Here is an 18,514-nt window from a genome sequence, read left to right on the forward strand (position 1 = left end):
ATAAGTTCCAAATGTGGGTACCTGTTACAAAGTTACAAGCTAGTTTAACCCACTTTTTTTCTATTTTTATGCTCATGCAATTTCCCTTTATATAGAAACAATTATGCACCCACACATGAATTTGGTTAAAAGATCAGGGCAAAGGCACATTATGCAATATAAGGTTCATTCTTTATATCTACACTTTTTTCTCTTCCAAAAGATTTGCAAGTTTTTAATCTATTTCTCCTCATCATCCTACTAAATATACTCTGGTGTTATTATACTTGGGATAATATATTTTGCTAATCAAAATATTAATATTTAGTTTGTTATTAAACATTAGAAAGTATGTTTATAAAGGGCATGTAAGCTGGAATTTTTTAACTCACATTTTTTTTTACTTTTTTATATATTAGTAAGCTTTCAGGGCAGAGGTGAAAAAAATAGCTGCTTGGAGTTTGTGACATCTAATGCAATGAAGTAATGTTTTCTCCTTTTTTCCTATACAGAAACAACAAAGACAAGGAAAGGAAGCTTTTCAAAATGAAGAGCACTTATACAGCCACTCAGAAATCATGGGTGTTAGTCAGAGCCAGAAAAAAACCAGTGCTATAATTAACAACCAGTCTCTCTGGGCTTTAATTTTTTTCATTGACTCTATAGGGAGAATGACTAACTGATCTTTAGGGTCTCTTCAGTGTTAAATCCAATTGTTCTAAGATTAATACTATACATGGCAATAACTTTAACATACAGGTTATTCTTCATTTGTGTGTCAATGTGTGTCATTTGTGTGTCAATGATCTATTTTGTGGTTATTTTTGTATTTTGTATCTGTATTTTGTATTTCTCTTCAGTGATACATTTTCATTAAATGTAAGCTAACAAAAATTATTCCTTAAGTCATTAACAATTTATAAATACCAATCCTAATGTAAATATAATGTGTCTTAAAAATGCAGTATAGGGGCGCCTGGGTGGCGCAGTCGGTTAAGCGTCCGACTTCGGCCAGGTCACTATCTTGCAGTCCGTGAGTTCGAGCCCCGTGTCAGGCTCTGGGCTGATGGCTCAGAGCCTGGAGTCTGTTTCCGATTCTGTGTCTCCCTCTCTCTCTGCCCCTCCCCCGTTCATGCTCTGTCTCTCTCTGTCCCAAAAAATAAATAAACGTTGAAAAAAAAATTTTTTTTTAAATGCAGTATAAATGAATTTAGCATCATTCCATGACTTAAATAATTCACGTTTTTTTCTCTTCTCAAACACCCATTGACTTCAACACAATTTCAATTAAGTATCATTTATTGATCATCTGTCTCTTGAAATACACACACACACACACACACACACACTCACACACACAGAGTAGGTGCTAGGGTAGGAAGTTACACAGCATAAGTGTACAAGCAAAATGAATCCAATTAGGAGTTGGCCAGAGAATTCATAACATGAGCTGGGTCTCAAGTGTATACTATAGTGGATCTGATATACATTGAGAAAGAGCACTCCCAGCAAATGCACATTATAAGCAAAGGTATAAATATGAAAAAGTTTGGGTTTGTCTGGTGATTGAAAAGTAGATCTATGTGACTAGGACGTTGTCTGTGCATGTAAATGTAGGTCAAAGCTAAATGCAAGACTGGCCAACTAGGTTGGGATGAAACTGTAGAGTCAAATCAGTTTATAGCTCTAAGTTTAGGGCTTAAGTTTATGTATTTTTAATGGGGAACTGTCAAAGGGACACATTCAGAAGAAGAAGAGGAAGAAGAAAGAACATGTCTAGAGGTTGATAAGTTTTACGTAAGATGAAACAAAGTTATAAGAATTCGCACCAAAAGATGATGATTAAATACGTAGGTGTTGGAAAAATGAAGCATCTGGATCAACTTAACTAGAAGAAGTTGATGATGAGAGAAACACTGAGGGCACTGTAGGCCAGCTGAAGTTTTGAGTAGAGTTATAATCTGTAGAATTATAGTTTTATTTTACTAAATCTCTGCCATCACCATATATAAGCAAATAAATTGGGTGCCCAAAACTAAATGTCAAAGAATGACTGGCATCATAGATTATGGAGGGATGGTTTCCAAAAAAGCAGCAGGCAAATTCAGGAGGAAGGGAAATGGTTAAGAGACAAGAATACTTATTTAAATTGCACTTAACAAACATTTATGTGAACCAATAAATATGAAGGAATTTATGTGAGCAAATATTGGTTAATTTAATCTTTATAGCAAACATATGAGATAGATATTATTATGATTCCAATTTTATAGTTGGAGAAACTAAGGCCTCAAGAGGTTTTTGTTTCATAAAATGTGCCCCCAGGCAGTCATAAGTGTTAAAGCTAGGACACATTCAGTTAGTGAAATCAAGAGTCTAGGCTTTTCAGTACTGTGCTATGCTATGTTTAAATTAAAAGTAGGAGAGGGGGAAGTTAAGTGATCATAGTCTGGGGTCAAAGTAAAATGTTAGAGCTTAAAATTTTAGAATAAAACCAGTCTTTACAAATTACAAGTCGTGTGGTATTGCAGCAGATGTGGGAGACTGAAATAAAATGGAGTTGAAATTACAGAATTCGAGGAAGGCAAAGAAACTAACAGAGGGAGATACTGAATGGCTCTCCACAAAGTATTGTAGCTGACTTAAGGTGAGGAGGGCAAAACAGCTGGGGTACAATGTTCCTATTCCACACAGCAGAATGGCAGGTAAGTAGCACCGACAAGGAAAGAGAAAAATGGAATTCCCCACAACCTGAACACATTTACATAAAAACACATGCACACGCACATATACCTTCTACAGCAGCAGGTGAATAAATGCCATCTACTTGATTGGGCCTCAGAATAAGCAAAGTTCTCAGTGAGAAAACCTAATTGGACTAGGCAAAGTAATTTGAAGAAATGACATAATCGGTGGAAAGTTCGAGGACTTCTATTTCCTTTCAAAGAAAAAAATTACCTTTATTCTAAACATTGTGTAAATGCCTGGCAAAAAAAGACAGGTAGGAAGATGGGAGGTGATAGTAAGTGATGGATAGATTTATAAAACAGTATTTTGGGGGAAAATATCTTTTTTAGAAACATTTACAACCATGTCATTATTTTATGTAGTAACCCAGGGAAAGAAGCCTACCAAATACTGTCACCATTCAGCAGTTCTGAGAAACGGTCCTTCCTTCAGAGAAAGTGTGTGTGTGTATATGCTTCATTGGACAGAGGAATTGCATAAGCCAGTGTTCCTCAGAATGTGGTCCCTGAAACAGCAACATCAGCACTATGTGGAGCCTTGTTATACATGAAAATTCTAAGGGCGCACACCAAGCCTGCTGAGGCACCTACACTGAATCTGGGGCTCGGAATAAGCTGTATGTTCCTAAGTCCTACAGGTAATTCTTATGTGTGATAAAGTTTAACTTCTGGCCTAAGTGAATGTGCGTGTATTCCTTTCTGTTTAGCTACTTAGAAATTAAGATCCAAGTTCAGCATTTACCAGCAAAAATGAATTATATTAGGTGCTTGCCCATATTTATGTATTGTCAACTTATTTTTCTTTCCTCTAGTTTATATTGTGTTTAATAAGTCACAACCCTTTTGGAAATAAGTGTATGTTAAATTAACCACCATTAAATTTCTTTAAAGTATTACTGAAAATATTTTTCAAACCTGTAGCTCTAGAAGACTACATGAATATTGAGAATATGTCAATGTTTAATTGTAGAAGGAAAACAGTGTACAGTCCATTGATATGAAAGTGGGTAAGAGGAATGGATTCTGACTTAACAGAGGTAGGAAAGGGCCAGGCACTGGCAGTAAAAACAAACAAAACAAAACAAGGCAAAGCAAAGCAAAACAAACAAACAAACAAAAAACAAAACAAAACAAAAAGAACAGACAAAAAACAAGTTCCAGATAATTAAGGATCAAGTTAAGTTCCTCCAAATCAGAGGAGTAGAGCAGAGAACTTGAGTGTAGCAGGGACAGAGGCAGAATCTTCATATATTTGTAAATCGACATTCATCTATTTCGAAGAGACTGATGAAAATCATACTGATAGAGCCAGGCTCTAAAAATTCCCACTATGACAAGAGTCTGAAGCAACAGTTAAGAAAAAAGGCAAAGGCAACTGAATCTGACAAATGCTTGACAAAAAGCTGGAAAATTTGAAGAAAGAACAGAGTAAAGGAGGTTGAAAACAGTGAAGAAAGGTAAGTGGCAGGTCAGGTTTGACCTGATTCATCAAGTGTTTTTGAATGACTTGTGGGTTAACATTCTGACTGCAGTTGTAGACAAAGACGGTTTGATTCATAAACTCAATGTGAGAACTTAAAAGCACACCTCTTAAGAATTCTACCTTAAAAACAAAATGCTTCCAGTTGATATAAAAACAATTAAACTCCAACACAAATAGCATGTTGAAGAGGAATGATGGTGCCTTCATTTAGTCTCAGACCTGGAAGAAAGGATTTGCCTGTATATTTTTAAAATCATCCCAAACACGGACCTGACAACACCTGAGCAAACTTTCTCCTTGGCTGTCACTTCAAGAGAAATTCCCTGAACATTAATATTTATTTTGGAATGTGAAAGATTTATGTATGTCTTTAGGAATACAAATAAATCTTGAAATGCAAATATTCCACATTTAGGAATAATAAATACGTATTTAAAGACTCCTAATACAGTTTATAACTTAGACAGGTATGACTTAGTCATATTATAGTTAATTCTTTATTAGTAAGAGAAATATTATCAACATGTTACTATTAGATTTAACTAAACATGCTTTCAAATCATAATTCTGAAACATCACTATGGTCTATATTTGCTTGAAAATATCAAATTTAGGATTTGTTATCTTCACTATCATTTCAGTCGCAAGAACTTTAATTTATTTTAACACTATCCAATATAATCAAGTTATTGGATTATTGAACAAACTACCAGCTCTATGTTTAGCAGGGGCTTTGGAGACAGACCAGATTATTAAATGTTCAGGCTTATTGTAAATATTTGAAAAAATATATCTTGCATTGCAATGAGCATAGTTTGCCACCAGAGAGAGCTCACACACTGCGCTTTATTAAAGACAGCAATTTTCTCCTTTTCACCTAGATAGAAAATCTCTATCTGAAACACCTGCTCCATTGTAGAAAAAAACAAACACAGCTATGTTTATTTACAACATCCACAGTCAACTCCTATATATGAAACTTTCAGGTGTTTGGCACCTGAGAAATCATTTATTCCTGGCACAGAAAGTGTTAGTGGTGAAGTTTTAAAGAAAGATTTCCATGAGAGAAAGGCTCAGGTTCTATGTGTCCAGTGAACCTTGGTGCTAAGAGGAAGACCTCCTCATATCCTAGAAATAAAGGTGTTTTTTCAAAACAATTCAAATGACACTTTCCAGTATCATCATGTTACCTAACTGAGGGACAGTCAAGAACAAGTCATCTGACAGACCAACATGCTAAAGAAATACTCTGTAATAAATGGAACTTGATAAGAATCTTAATATATTCACAATATCCTTTGATTCCCACTTTAAAGAATTTTTATTTCTTAACCAAGGCCACTTCATTTAATGAAAATTTAGATAACCATAGTAAATACGATTTTCAATTCATCAGTATCTAGTCCCTCCTCCTCCCCACTATTGTGAGAAGTAAACTAAATAAAGAAACACATACACTCAAGTTTATCCTCGGGTCTTCCTCTTTCAAGGAGAGACAGGTAACAGACAATGTCCTTCAGATGAATTACTTCTGGAGAACATGAATTTGCAGGAGAAGTACGGGGTGGGGTGATGGCACCTTTATTCATTCTCAAACCTGGGGAAAAAACATATTTGTCTTTATATTCATAAAAATATCCACACTGCTTTCAAAGAAAAACAACAACTAAGAAAATAGATAATGCAAAGACAAAGGAAAGAGCTATATATTTTTAGGTTATATAATAACCAAATTCTCTGGAACTCTAGGATAGCAGAGTCAGACATTTTCTATGATTGTTGTAAATAGTGCAGAGTTCTTCAGGATTCAGGGACATGGGGACTGCTCTGCCTGCCTACAGGAGGGTGTTAGGGTCAAATCCTCTTGTCCAGGGTAAGCTGGTAGGTGTATTTGAATGCATGAATAACTACTTTCCTCTTCCATCTTTCTGTGCTTTAGGAAGTGACAGCTATAAATAAGCGAAGGAGACACAAAAAATTGGCCTTTCACAAAAAACTGAAGAAGAAACTTGAGTCTGTCACAATATGATTTATATGTTGATAATCAGGACTCATTCACTCATAAAAACTCATATTTATGTCAAATATTTGCCAGCACCGTGAATAAAACATCCTTTTTCCAACACATCCTTTTTCCTATCAAGAAATCTGCCCATGAGTAAGAAAGGGAGCATAAACAAAAATCTGTTTAAACATGACAGACATTTAATTAGAGAGGTGGGAACATATGACTGTACTTTAGTTTTAATATGGTTCATACTTTATTTCTGAAACCCATTCACTGTGCTTATTCCAAGACGAGGGTAGTGAACTCAGTGTCTGTTTGCAACAGCTGATGATTGTAGATTATCTGGCTGGTGATAATTGTACTGAAACTCGTTTACATAAATGGTTAGTTCCACAGAGAAGCCTGTGAAACCAGATCATGTGTATCTGACATGGCCTGAAGGCAAGTCCCAATTGTCTTTTAAGGTTCATTTGGCAAACAAGAGGTGCTTGGGTGAAATGGTTAATGGACTGAATGTACTAGATTCCTAATCAACCAGGAGTTACTAGAATGGAGGGAATAATCCCATCCAAATACAATTCTATGAACCTAACCTAACCACATCTCTTGCTCTTGTCTATTTCCTTTGATGAATAACTTTGATGGAGTACCTGGCCTCTCCTCTAGCCATCTCAAGATAGCCATGCATATAATCTAATGGATTATGAAATTACTTCTATCATTCATTTATTGAGTGTCTAACATGTGGCAAGAATCAAACCGGAGGCTTTAACATGTATGATTTCACTTAATTCCCACCTTAACTCTGTGAGGTAGATTACTATATTCCCACTTTACGAGCTTAGAGTTCTGCAGCTGGAAAATCCATCCCCTTTAATCTACACTAATGAATTACGGACTACTTTTGCTCAAGGCCAAGAGTAAGAAAAAATAAGAAAAACAACTTACATATTAATCCAGCAGAATCCTTTTATTCCCCCCACCCCATTTCTCATTACTAGTAGGTTCCATAATTGCCCCAATTTTTCTTTTCTATGTTAACCTATTGTCTTTTCTTTTATTTCATTCTTAAAATTCTGTCAAAGACCCTCTAAATTGAATTCACCACCCATTAGTGGGTCAGAACTCACATTTTGAATAACACTGCTATAAATCTTTCCTTCATTTTCTTTTAACCAAAGTCTTATTTCAGATACAATTCTACGCTTCACATTGATTCTACTTCTGTTTATAGCTATTAAAAGAGACATATAATTATAAATTGATTTTTTCTTAAGAAAAATGTCACTGTATGTCTAATACAAACTAATATAGTTATTTTTTAAAAATAAAAGGCAGAGATTGAAGACAATCTTGAGTTTTAAAACACCTATATACCTTACTGGTTCTATCTAACCAACGAAACCTTGGCCAACTGTAGGAATAAGCAGTTGTCTTTTATGATAAAAGACATTTTGGCACTAACCTTTGACATAGCCATAACTTCCAGACTTGGAAAGCACAGCATTTGAATTATGGTCGGATAAACTATGACCTAACTCATCCTGCATGATGAGCTAATCCTCTCTTCTCTGCTTTCCCATTATGGTACTGAAATGATTTAATCAGCTTGATTTAACTCTTACACAAAAACTTATAACAAAACAAGAAAGAAGGAAAAGAACATGTTATGACATTAATTTGAAAGAATGCCAACCATATTATACATTTTCAATGATTTAGAACACCTCCTGATCATTTGTTTGTATAAAACTAAAGTGCTTGGTATTTCATTATCAGCTTTCATAATAGTGAATATAAACAATATGGAGAATGTGAAAACCACATATTTTTTGTTTGCCTTTCTTTTAAGTAATGTACATATTGAACAGAAACATCCACATATAATTTACATTTAGCCCCACCTTTTTGGAAAAACATATTATTATACTAAGATTATTTTTATTTGACAAAATGAATAAATATTTTTCACTTTCTATTCACAACATGTTGTAAACGAAAAGCTTTGTCACATTCGTGTCACAGTTTTATATTTAAAATAATTTAAAGGTTATTTTTTAAAAATATATGGGCTTATATAGCAATCACATTGGAGAACTAATCAACTTAACCTCAAATCCAGACAAAGATTTTTGTTATTGTTGTTCCTTTGTGAGAGATAAAGTCACAGAAAAAAAATGTTAAAGACCTTTTTCTCAATTGCTTCATGACAAAAAATTGGGTAGAGCAGGACTTGACAGAATCCTGAGGTGCTGAACTGATGAAAAATGTCCTATGTTTGTTCCTGCTCCTACTCCCGTCCCCAAGATCAGCTCACTTTCTCTCATGTGGTGAAAATGTTTCTTCATATTTTCATTTAATTTTCTGAAAGCAGGCCCTGGGGCCTCAATCTGTCTTCATAGAGACTTTTCCAACCTTACTCTACCATTTATATATACTTGATATATATGTTTTCCCTTCCTTAAATCTGGCTTTAGGTCTTTTTCACAACTTAACTCCTTCATTGCTCTAAAATATTTCTTTTTCTTTCAAGAATACTGGCTAAGGTTGATGCAGAACACACAGGAAATGACACAAGTGGCAAACAAGAAGTTGCAAGCCCTGTTTCTTGACTCCTTTTCAAGGAGATGCTAAATGGAACCCTACATTCCTCTTCAGCAGCAAGAGCCTCTGATGAAAAGCCTCAGTATTCTACTTTCCATTAAGAAAAGCCATTTTAATCCACCTGATTTTTGGTAAAACTTTTTAGAATTGGAAGGGAACACAAAGATAAGCAAAAACAGTGGTGTTTCTTTTGCCTGGAGTGGTCAATATTTAGCTCTAAAGATAATGTGATTAGTTGACACCCAGTTTACAGGTTTGCTGATGTGCCAAAGGTTATGCTTCTTTGAATGCTGCGTCACAAAACTGAAGCAAGTGTATACACACACACACACACCATTTATGTCCACATACTAATGTATATCTATTGCACTGTACAACAAAGCACAAAATAAAGTGAAAAAAACACGCACTGGAACTAGAGTGTATTAGTTCAATTAGGAAAAAATTATCTTGTACTTTGAGAGCATTTTTCTGTTTGATGATGATTTTAGTGTGTGTCTGTGTGTATGTATATATATCTTCTAATATATAAACATTCTTCAAAGTTTTAACTATAAAAATAGTTCGCAGTAGTCAAGTTGAGTATTGCCTGCTATTATCACATTCTTCAAGAACATGATTTTCATTGTACTTCAAACTAGACACTCCATTTCCTGCAACAAAAACCTAAGAAGTTTTGTTTTAGCAGATACTTTTAACTCCAGTTTCAAGGTTCAATTATTAGCAAATAAGTTTTGGGTACATGTTCAATTATTGCCTCTGCTGCATTGTGTTTTATTTTGAAACACATGTAGCTCAGATAATGAAAAGGTATCACTATATCCAGTGTTTCCCCTCATCTATTAAAATGGAATATTCAAAACTAATAACATGAATTACATTTCTAAACTTACAAGGCAAAAAACCACCTGGCAATTTGGATTTTCTATTTTTTAATATCGGTTCAATTTTCAGAAATTTATCAGGCTTAGACACAAGCCTTGTCAGAGTATAATCATTGTCAGAGTATTGTCAGAGTATAATCATATTTCCACTATCCTTAGTAATAGTCATGATTAGTAGCATAGATAATAAAAAGTAAGAACAATTGTTTCGTATTGTCAGACATTTCATGATTTTCAGAGTTAACCTTCCAATTATGCTTGTCTTAGGATAGTATTATATATACACATATTTTTTATTTTTTATGCTTACACAAACTGGCAGCAAAATGAGATAGACTAGGTTACAAATCAATAAGGAATGTAAAATATGCATCAAGTGAGGACAGGCAGTGGGATATCTTCCCTGACAAGAGACTGGGTCAGCAAAGTATCTGGATTTCATCTGTTTGGACATTGGCAAAAACCCCAAACAAGAAATTATAAGGAGAAGGGCTCAAAGCACAGGTCTTTGGGGGTAACGTTCTAGAAGCACATTTGTGCTTCTATTCCGTACTGTGCTGCTCTGTACTGTGAAGAAGCAGTAATTATAACATCCCTAGCTGTGTGCCAACAACACTTAAACACAATGGTAGGGCCTGATTTGACACTACAATTTTATTTTAGAGACAATAGGGTGAAAAATCAGAGAGTAAAGCAAACCTCTGATGGTCACATAGCAATCCAGGGAGCCAAGGGCTGGAGACAGGATATCTAATTCCTGACATTAAGGTCTTTCCAAGTCAGTAAAAACAAGATCTATGTCAGTTCTTTACAGGAGAATATTTTACAATGATAGAAATATTCTGTAGGTGTACTGTTCAATATGGTAGTTTTAACCACGCATGGCTGTTATGCATATGAAATATGGCTGTTATGACTGAGGAACTGAATTTTCATTTTATTAACTTGTTAACTAATTTAAATTTAAATGAAATAGGTACATTGGGCTAATGGCTACCATATTCGACAGTACTGGTGACATACTGTCTGCTGAAAGTAAGAGAATAAAACTACTATGTATTAAAAAGAAAGAGTCATGATAACAATTTTTATTTTTGTTATATTAAAGAGAAATCCCAGTTCCACTTCTGGAACAACAACAACAAGAAGAAAAACAAAAAACAAAGAAACAAAGCCCACAAAGAGACCCATAAATAAACAACCTTACGGCTGGGGTGACAGTAGCAAAATAAATGAGGCAGAGTGAGAGATACAGGCTTCTGGTTACAGAATCACTAAGTCACAGGAATAAAAGGTACAACATAGGATATACAGTCCATGATAGTGTAATAGCATTATATGGAGACAGATGGTAGTACACTTGTGGGTGAGCACAGAGCACATAATCTATAAGCATGTTGAATCACTTTGCTGTATACCTGAAACTAATGTAATGTTGTATGTCAACTATACTTCAATTAAAAAAAGTAAAAGTTATGAAGATGGGGTGTGAGGAGGGGAATTTCAGGACCATGGTCAAAAGGTACAAACTTCCAGTTATAAGATAAATACGTACCAATGATGTAATATATCTGATGACTATAAGTAACACTATTATATGATATAACTGTATATGCTAGTTGTTAAGACAGTAGACCCTAAGAGTTCCCCTTATAAAGAAAAAAATTAACAGTCGATTCTTTTTTTAAAAATTTTTTTTAACATTTATTTATTTTTGAGACAGAGAGAGACAGAGCATGAACAGGGGAGGGGCAGAGAGAGAGGGAGACACAGAATATGAAGCAGGCTCCAGGCTCTGAGCTGTCAGCACAGAGCCCGACACGGGGCTCGAACTCACGGACCGCAAGATCATGACCTGAGCCGAAGTCGGCCACCTAACCGACCGAGCCACCCAGGCGCCCCAACAGTCGATTCTAATAGTTCTCATTATAAGAAGAACATTGTTTTTGTTTTTGCTTTTGCCTTTGTTCTTTATTGAATCTGTACAAGATGATGTATGCTACCTAAACTTATTGTGGCCATCATTTCACAATATATTTAAGTCAAACGAGTATGCTGTTCACCTTAAACTTGTACAATGATATGTGTGAATTATATCTTAATAAAACAAACAAAAATCAAAACAAACAAAAAGAAATCCAAATTAATACTCCATAAAATTTACTGTACTCTTTCAGAATGATCAACATTTTAGAGAAAAAAAAGACAGTGAATTTGATTTTTCCCTATGTCTCAAACTAAAATGCTGGAAAACAACCTATTTAATGAATAATGGTAACAGCTGGCATTCACTGAACACTTATAATATACATAATACATTATGTGTTTGAGTCCCACAGTACCCAGTAAGATACATGAACGTTATTATCTCCGTTTCATATTTGGGAGAACAGAGGCAAAGGCAAGTAGTATGGTTCCAATTCAAAAGGCAATCTGAATTGAGATTTATGCTTTAAGTATAATTCTGTGGTGCTAGAGAGAAAAAATAAATCAGAGATATCGGTCTCCTAACTCTCAATAAATGACCTTTTGTATTAAGAGTCTGGTTTTCAGGACTCTTAAGAGTATGTACATTGATTATTTCATAAACCTTTGGAATGAAATTAGAAATCCTAGTCATGGCTGAGAGCTCTAAATGTTACTCTTTTTTTTTTAAATTTTTTTTTCAACGTTTATTTATTTTGGGGACAGAGAGAGACAGAGCATGGACGGGGGAGGGGCAGAGAGAGAGGGAGACACAGAATCGGAAACAGGCTCCAGGCTCTGAGTCATCAGCCCAGAGCCTGACGCGGGGCTTGAACTCCCGGACCGCAAGATCGTGACCTGGCTGAAGTCGGACGCTTAACCGACTGCGCCACCCAGGTGCCCCTCTAAATGTTACTCTTGCACTCAGATCATTTCTTGGGCCATTCATTATAAAATACAATTGTGAGATGTTCTTTTTGTTTATCTGTGTTATCTAATAGGTAAACAACTAGCATGCACTTTATAAATATAAACCAAATAGATATTAAGAACCTTTCATATTAGTCACGTAAAACCAGGTCCTAGGATATAGCATTGACCACAGAAAATTTGAAAAATCCCATTTTTATAGGGTTTTCATTCTAATGGATCAAAGCCAATGCTCATTTTTACAGCTATTCCTAGGTATTTTAGAGTACATCACAAGTTAAATAAAGTTATGACTCATTTGGGACTCTGAAAAGTACTAAATATCCTATTTGCCTTTATTTGAATAAAAAAACTATAAATGATATTCATGAACATACAATGCAATGCAACAATCTTAAGATAATATTATCATTTATATATGCAATCATTAACATGTAAGTGCAAATACAAAATCCATTTATATTTGGTGAATAAATCTAATGGTAAAAATGGCAAATTTGAAGACCAACATTTTACTTAGAATATTCAGATAGGAGAATAAAGAAACCTGTATAATAAAACTCAATATATTCAAACCTATTTAGTAATCAAAGGGGAGATTTAGGGGAACTGTTCCTGTACTGACAGTAATTTTATCCTAAATGGTGCCTTGAAGTGTAGATTTTTCTGTGGTTTCAGTTAAGAGTTTTCAGGGTTTCAAGATAAAATATTTATTGGAATAAAATAATTTGTGGATTACTGCCACTAATAATAATTATAAGAGAAATTTGGTACTATAAAAGCATAAGATATGTAATGGTTGATGTAAATAAAAGCTACTTAGCTAATGGATAGGAATTATTTTATCTTTATTTCTAGAGCATTTCTATATAAGTATGTAAGTATATCCACATTAGCGAAGACACAAACAAATATATCTTAAATGTCTACTATGTGACAAGAAGTTCCCTATCTTATAGTCATGTAAGCCTTGTACTCTGTTCAGTTTGTGCTCTACAAGACCCTGTCTGCCCTTTTTTGTATTGTGGAAACTGAAATAGTTTATTAGACACAAAAGACCTATAAAGGAAGCTACAGTGAAAATATACATGCACATACACACACACATACATGCACACAAATTTTTAATATCCTCAAGACAGTCCTGATAAGAGTAATAATTCCTTCTCAGCACAATTAATGAAGTGTGTCTTTTGGCAAGAACATCCAGTAAGGTCATTTGGCAAAAGAATATTTTCCCCAAGGTTCAAGTACCTCATTTTCATTGTACATTTTTCTGTTGTTAATTTGATTAACTTCCTTATGAACAAGAATAAATTCTTTCTCCTTTTATGCCTAAAATTTTTACCTGTGGTCTGACTCTCTGGTTGTACAGAAAACATAAAAAGAACTACATTCCACTAATGATATTGTAGCTTAACAGCATACATCAATTAACCATTGCCATACTGGATGGGCAAAGAGAGGGGCCAAAGATAAAGTACTATAACTCTTTCATTGGTAGCTATTATTATTCTCAATCTTAAATATCTTCTTGACTTTTTTGTACCTTTAGCCTCATGTCCCTTCGTGATAGCTTCCACACTGCTGTCAGTATGATTATTTTTTATGAAAATTTTTAATGTTTTATTTTTGAGAGAGAGAGCGCAAGCAGAGGTGGTGGGGAGGTGGGGTGGGTAGAGAGAGACAGAGACACAGAATCTGAAGCAGGTTCCAGGCTCTGAGTTATCAGCACAGAGCTCAATGCGGGGCTTGAACCCACAACCATGAGATCATGACTTGAGCCAAAGTCACATGCTTAACCAACTAAGCCACCCAATTGCCCCCAGCAGTGTGATTATTTTCTGACTTAAGACAATATATCAACTCTCCAATTTCTCCATGGGCCCTTGGCTCCCTCCCTGGCATCTTCTCCAGCCACTCTCTTCCAGTCACTTCATCTGCCCCATCCCAACAACTCAAGGCATAGACCCAGATTTCTCAGTACTGAGCAAGCCTACCTTCCTCTTACTCATCAAGCCCACTTACCTCTAACTCCTAAGGCCATAGGACTCTGATCCTACCAGGACCAGTTCCGCAGCCCCACCTCCAGGCTGTGCCCAATACTTCCAAGGTCATGACTACCATCTGCTCTGGGACAATCAAAAATGATCTCCTTGTGATCCTCATCCCAGTTTTAGTCTTTCATGAAAAACTCAGGACTTCCAGTCATCCTCAGTTTCAACTTGTACTTTCTATCTAATCAATGTTTGCTAAGAGAACTCCTCACATTACCTTCTGACATGCTATATATATATATATTTTTTTTATTTATTAAAATGTTAATGACTATAGGGGAAGGGAAGTAGTTCCATTTTGCTCACTGAAATTTGAATAGTGTGGGGGGCACATTGTAAGTGATTAATAAATATTTGTGAATGATATAAAATATCACTCAGTCATAAAGAATGAAATCTTGCCAATTTCAACAACATATATGGATCTAGAGAGTATAATGCTAAGCAAAACAAGTTAGAGAAAGACAAATACCATATGATTTTAGACTGATGTGAAATGTAAGAAACAAAACAAATCAGCAAAGAAAGAGAGAGAGAGAGAGAGAGAGAGAGAGAGAGAGAGAGAGAAACTGGGAAACAGACTCTTTACTCTAGAAAACAAACTGATGGTTACCAGAGAGGAGGTGGATGGATGGATGGGTGAAAAAGGTAATGGGGATGAAGAAGGGCACTTGTGGTAATGACCACTGAGAAATACATGGAACTGTTGAATCACTATATTGTACACCTGAAACTATTACAGTATTGTAAGTTGACTATACTGTATTTAAAATTTATTTAAAAACTTAAAAATAGGGGTGCCAAGGTGGCTCAGGTGATTAAGCATCCAACTTCAGTTCAGGTCATGAACTCGCAGTTCATGAGTTCAAGCCCTGCATCATGCTCTGTACTGAGAGCTCAGAACCTGGAGCCTGCTTTGGATTCTGTGTCTCCCACTCTCTCTGTTCCTCCCCCACTTACTCTCTGTCTCTCTGTCCCTCTCTCAAAAATAAATAAAAATATTTTTTAAATAAAAGAAAAATTTTAAGATAAATATTTATGAATGGAATAATACTGAATGTCTTATATAGTTCACACGCTATCCTTTGACAGGGCATTTTTATTTAATTTTTTAAAGGTTTACTTTTGAGAGAGAGAGGGAGAAAGAGAGATAGACGGAGCATGAGTGGGAGAGGGGCAGAGAAAGAGGGAGACACAGAATCCCTGAAGCAGGCTGCAGGCTCTGAGCTGTCGGCACAGAGCATGATGTGGGACTCCAACTTAAGAACCATGCAATCATTACCTGAGCTGAAGTTGGACACTTAAACGACTAAGCCACCCAGGAAGCCCAGGCAATATTTTTTATTTGAGTACATGTTTTCTCTTCTTGAATCTCCCTTCCATCCTCTCCAACTGGTACCTGTCACTACCTCTATGTAAATTAGATAATTTTAATTTATGGTGAAAAAGATGATCTTGATAAATAGATGACAACTTTTATTTTATTATATACTTGATTACCTAATTGTCTGTTTTTCTGCTTGGGTCTGAAGGATCTTCAGCTTTCTGGTGGAATTCCTGGGACATAATATGGTTTAGAAAAGAATGGTGGAATGCATGAATTAATGTAATAAAATGAACAGACAAAGAATTAAATGGCACACCTGGCCAACTCACTACATGGTCTGATATAAAGGGTGCTAGGAAAATCTTCTCTTTCTGTCCTATAAAACTAATAATAACAACAAAAAACACTTATACTGACCTATAGCTAATAACAGATAGTGTTGTGGAGTCAACATTTTAGACATTGTGGAACCAATGGAAATATACAGAATAAGTGTCTGAAGCAGGTAACAAATCAATTACATTCTCTTTTAATTACTATATTTTTAGAAAAAGCAGAAGTTACTAATGACTACTGCTAAGTGCTATCCTATACAATAAGAACAGTAATTTAGTGGAGGATAGTTAATTCCCAGTGCTGCTGTGCAGAGTTGGCCTAGGTGGAAGTCGGGGAGGAGCAGGGATGCACCAGCTATCTTACAGGAGGAAGATGGTGTGACTTTACAAGGGTGCCGGGCTTGCCTTCCAGTTGCACAGTCTAAGTATCTCATCTTATTGATCATTGCATTCTTAGCATGGAGCACAGCATGTGCTATTCAATTACAATGAAACATTAGCCGAGGCTTCAAAGAGTTGGGTTTTGCTGTGAGTTAAGGGCAGAGCAAGACTTACGCAGGAAATGAGAGTTCTGAGTAACCACAGCAGACATAAGCCAGAGTGAACATTTAGATATGAAAAGGAGCGGGGGTGCATTGGGCAGGACACAGAACAGGGACTATAAGCAGATCCACAAGCTACATGACATTGTATTTACTACTAGGAAACTCAGGTTTCATCGTCTTCTTAACTGCACTGCCCAGACCCTGAGTTCCATTAAGGGGACCTTGTGGAGGGGGAGGTGTCTCAAAAGATAGGGGAAGACTATGACTAGGACTCCCTATACAAAAATTTAAAAACTTTCCACAAGGTGATCATGAAGGCCTGAAACTTGGAAACCCAAGAGTAAAATAACCAGGCTGCTGTGTGGAGCACATTGTGGAGATGTCAAGTCAGGGTCCAGCTGGGAGCCATGCCAGGGGATAGCCTAAGACACAAACAATGATGGATAAAAATGACAAAGAATGTTTGAAAAGAATAAGTTATCATGAGCAACAGAGAGTATTTTGTGATTAATTAAACATGAGGCCTGAAGCAGTGGAGGGTGTAAGAGACCAATATTTTAGGATTGGAAAACTGATAGATACTTGGGTTCCACTCACCAAGAGAGGAGATAGGAATTGAAGCAGGTTTGGGTAGAATACAATTATTTGACTTTCAGACACATTTAGTTCAATTTCTATGGGATATCCAGATGAAGAGTTCCATCTTGAATATAGTTAATATATATTTTCTTAGAGCTGAAGAAACAGTTCTGTGTTGCATGGGGAATAATTCAGGTACTTTATGTTATTTTGTACACTGTGAAAAAAATCACCTATTGAGAATGAGGAGAAAGAAATGAATAAGCTAAAGGATGTCTGAAAATTTTAACCTAATTGAGCTAGGAGACAGCATCAAAAATGAGCACTTTTTAAGACAGATTTTTTAAAAAGGTGTAAAGGTGTTAAGGCCATGTTAATATTGAATGGTAAGAATTTGTAGGCAACAATCTGCATATTTATAAAATTTCTCTTGGGTTATTCTTATTGTTTGAGTTGTACGGACTGAAATATGAGATGATAATATCGATTCATGGTGGAAGGTATATGAGCCACTTGCAAAAAAGCAAAGGTTCCACATGACCTAACAATCCTGTAATGAGAATAGCTCAGGTAATAGACTCTAGTGATGAAGGTAAAATCAGAAGTTAGTCTCTTAGGCCAGCAAAGAGGTGAGGAGTTAGGGACGTGACATTTATGGTGAAGCAGAAGAAGTGAGAAATATGGAAATATATAGTGTTAGGAATATCTTCAAAAATTAAAAGTCTAACCTGGGAACAGGAAAAATAATCAGCTTACATTTTAAGTAGGTGACAAAAGGCACTTATACTGCAACAAAATATACTCCCCCCCAAAAAAATCATTCACTACACAAAATACCAGATGGATCAGTAGCTACTACAAGTTCAACAAAAAATGACTACACACACACACACACACACACACACACACACACCTTTATGCCTCTTTATACTCATTTAAACATTTTTATTCTATAAAAACTAAATGTTTTACATTCACCATATCTCCGATACTTGAATATTGTTCATTAACATTAACATTTTTCCCAATTTAGTCTTGCTTTTTATTGAGAAACCATTGTTGTTTAGTTTA

At 35.5% G+C, this 18,514-nt stretch overlaps 1 protein-coding gene across 7 annotated transcripts in view; it reads right to left on the reverse strand.

The window, feature by feature from the left end:
* DGKB (diacylglycerol kinase beta) overlaps window positions 1–18,514 on the reverse strand; it is a 715,318-nt gene that overhangs the window by 529,797 nt on the left and 167,007 nt on the right. For all 7 annotated transcript variants that reach the window (XM_043589012.1, XM_043589009.1, XM_043589010.1 and 4 more), the window contains one exon: window positions 5,666–5,806. In XM_043589012.1, coding sequence (XP_043444947.1) covers window positions 5,666–5,806 — 141 coding nt within the window. The remainder of the gene's footprint in view (window positions 1–5,665; window positions 5,807–18,514) is intronic.

Source organism: Prionailurus bengalensis, chromosome A2 (assembly GCF_016509475.1).
Source record: "Prionailurus bengalensis isolate Pbe53 chromosome A2, Fcat_Pben_1.1_paternal_pri, whole genome shotgun sequence".
Classification (NCBI taxonomy): Eukaryota; Metazoa; Chordata; class Mammalia; order Carnivora; family Felidae; genus Prionailurus; species Prionailurus bengalensis.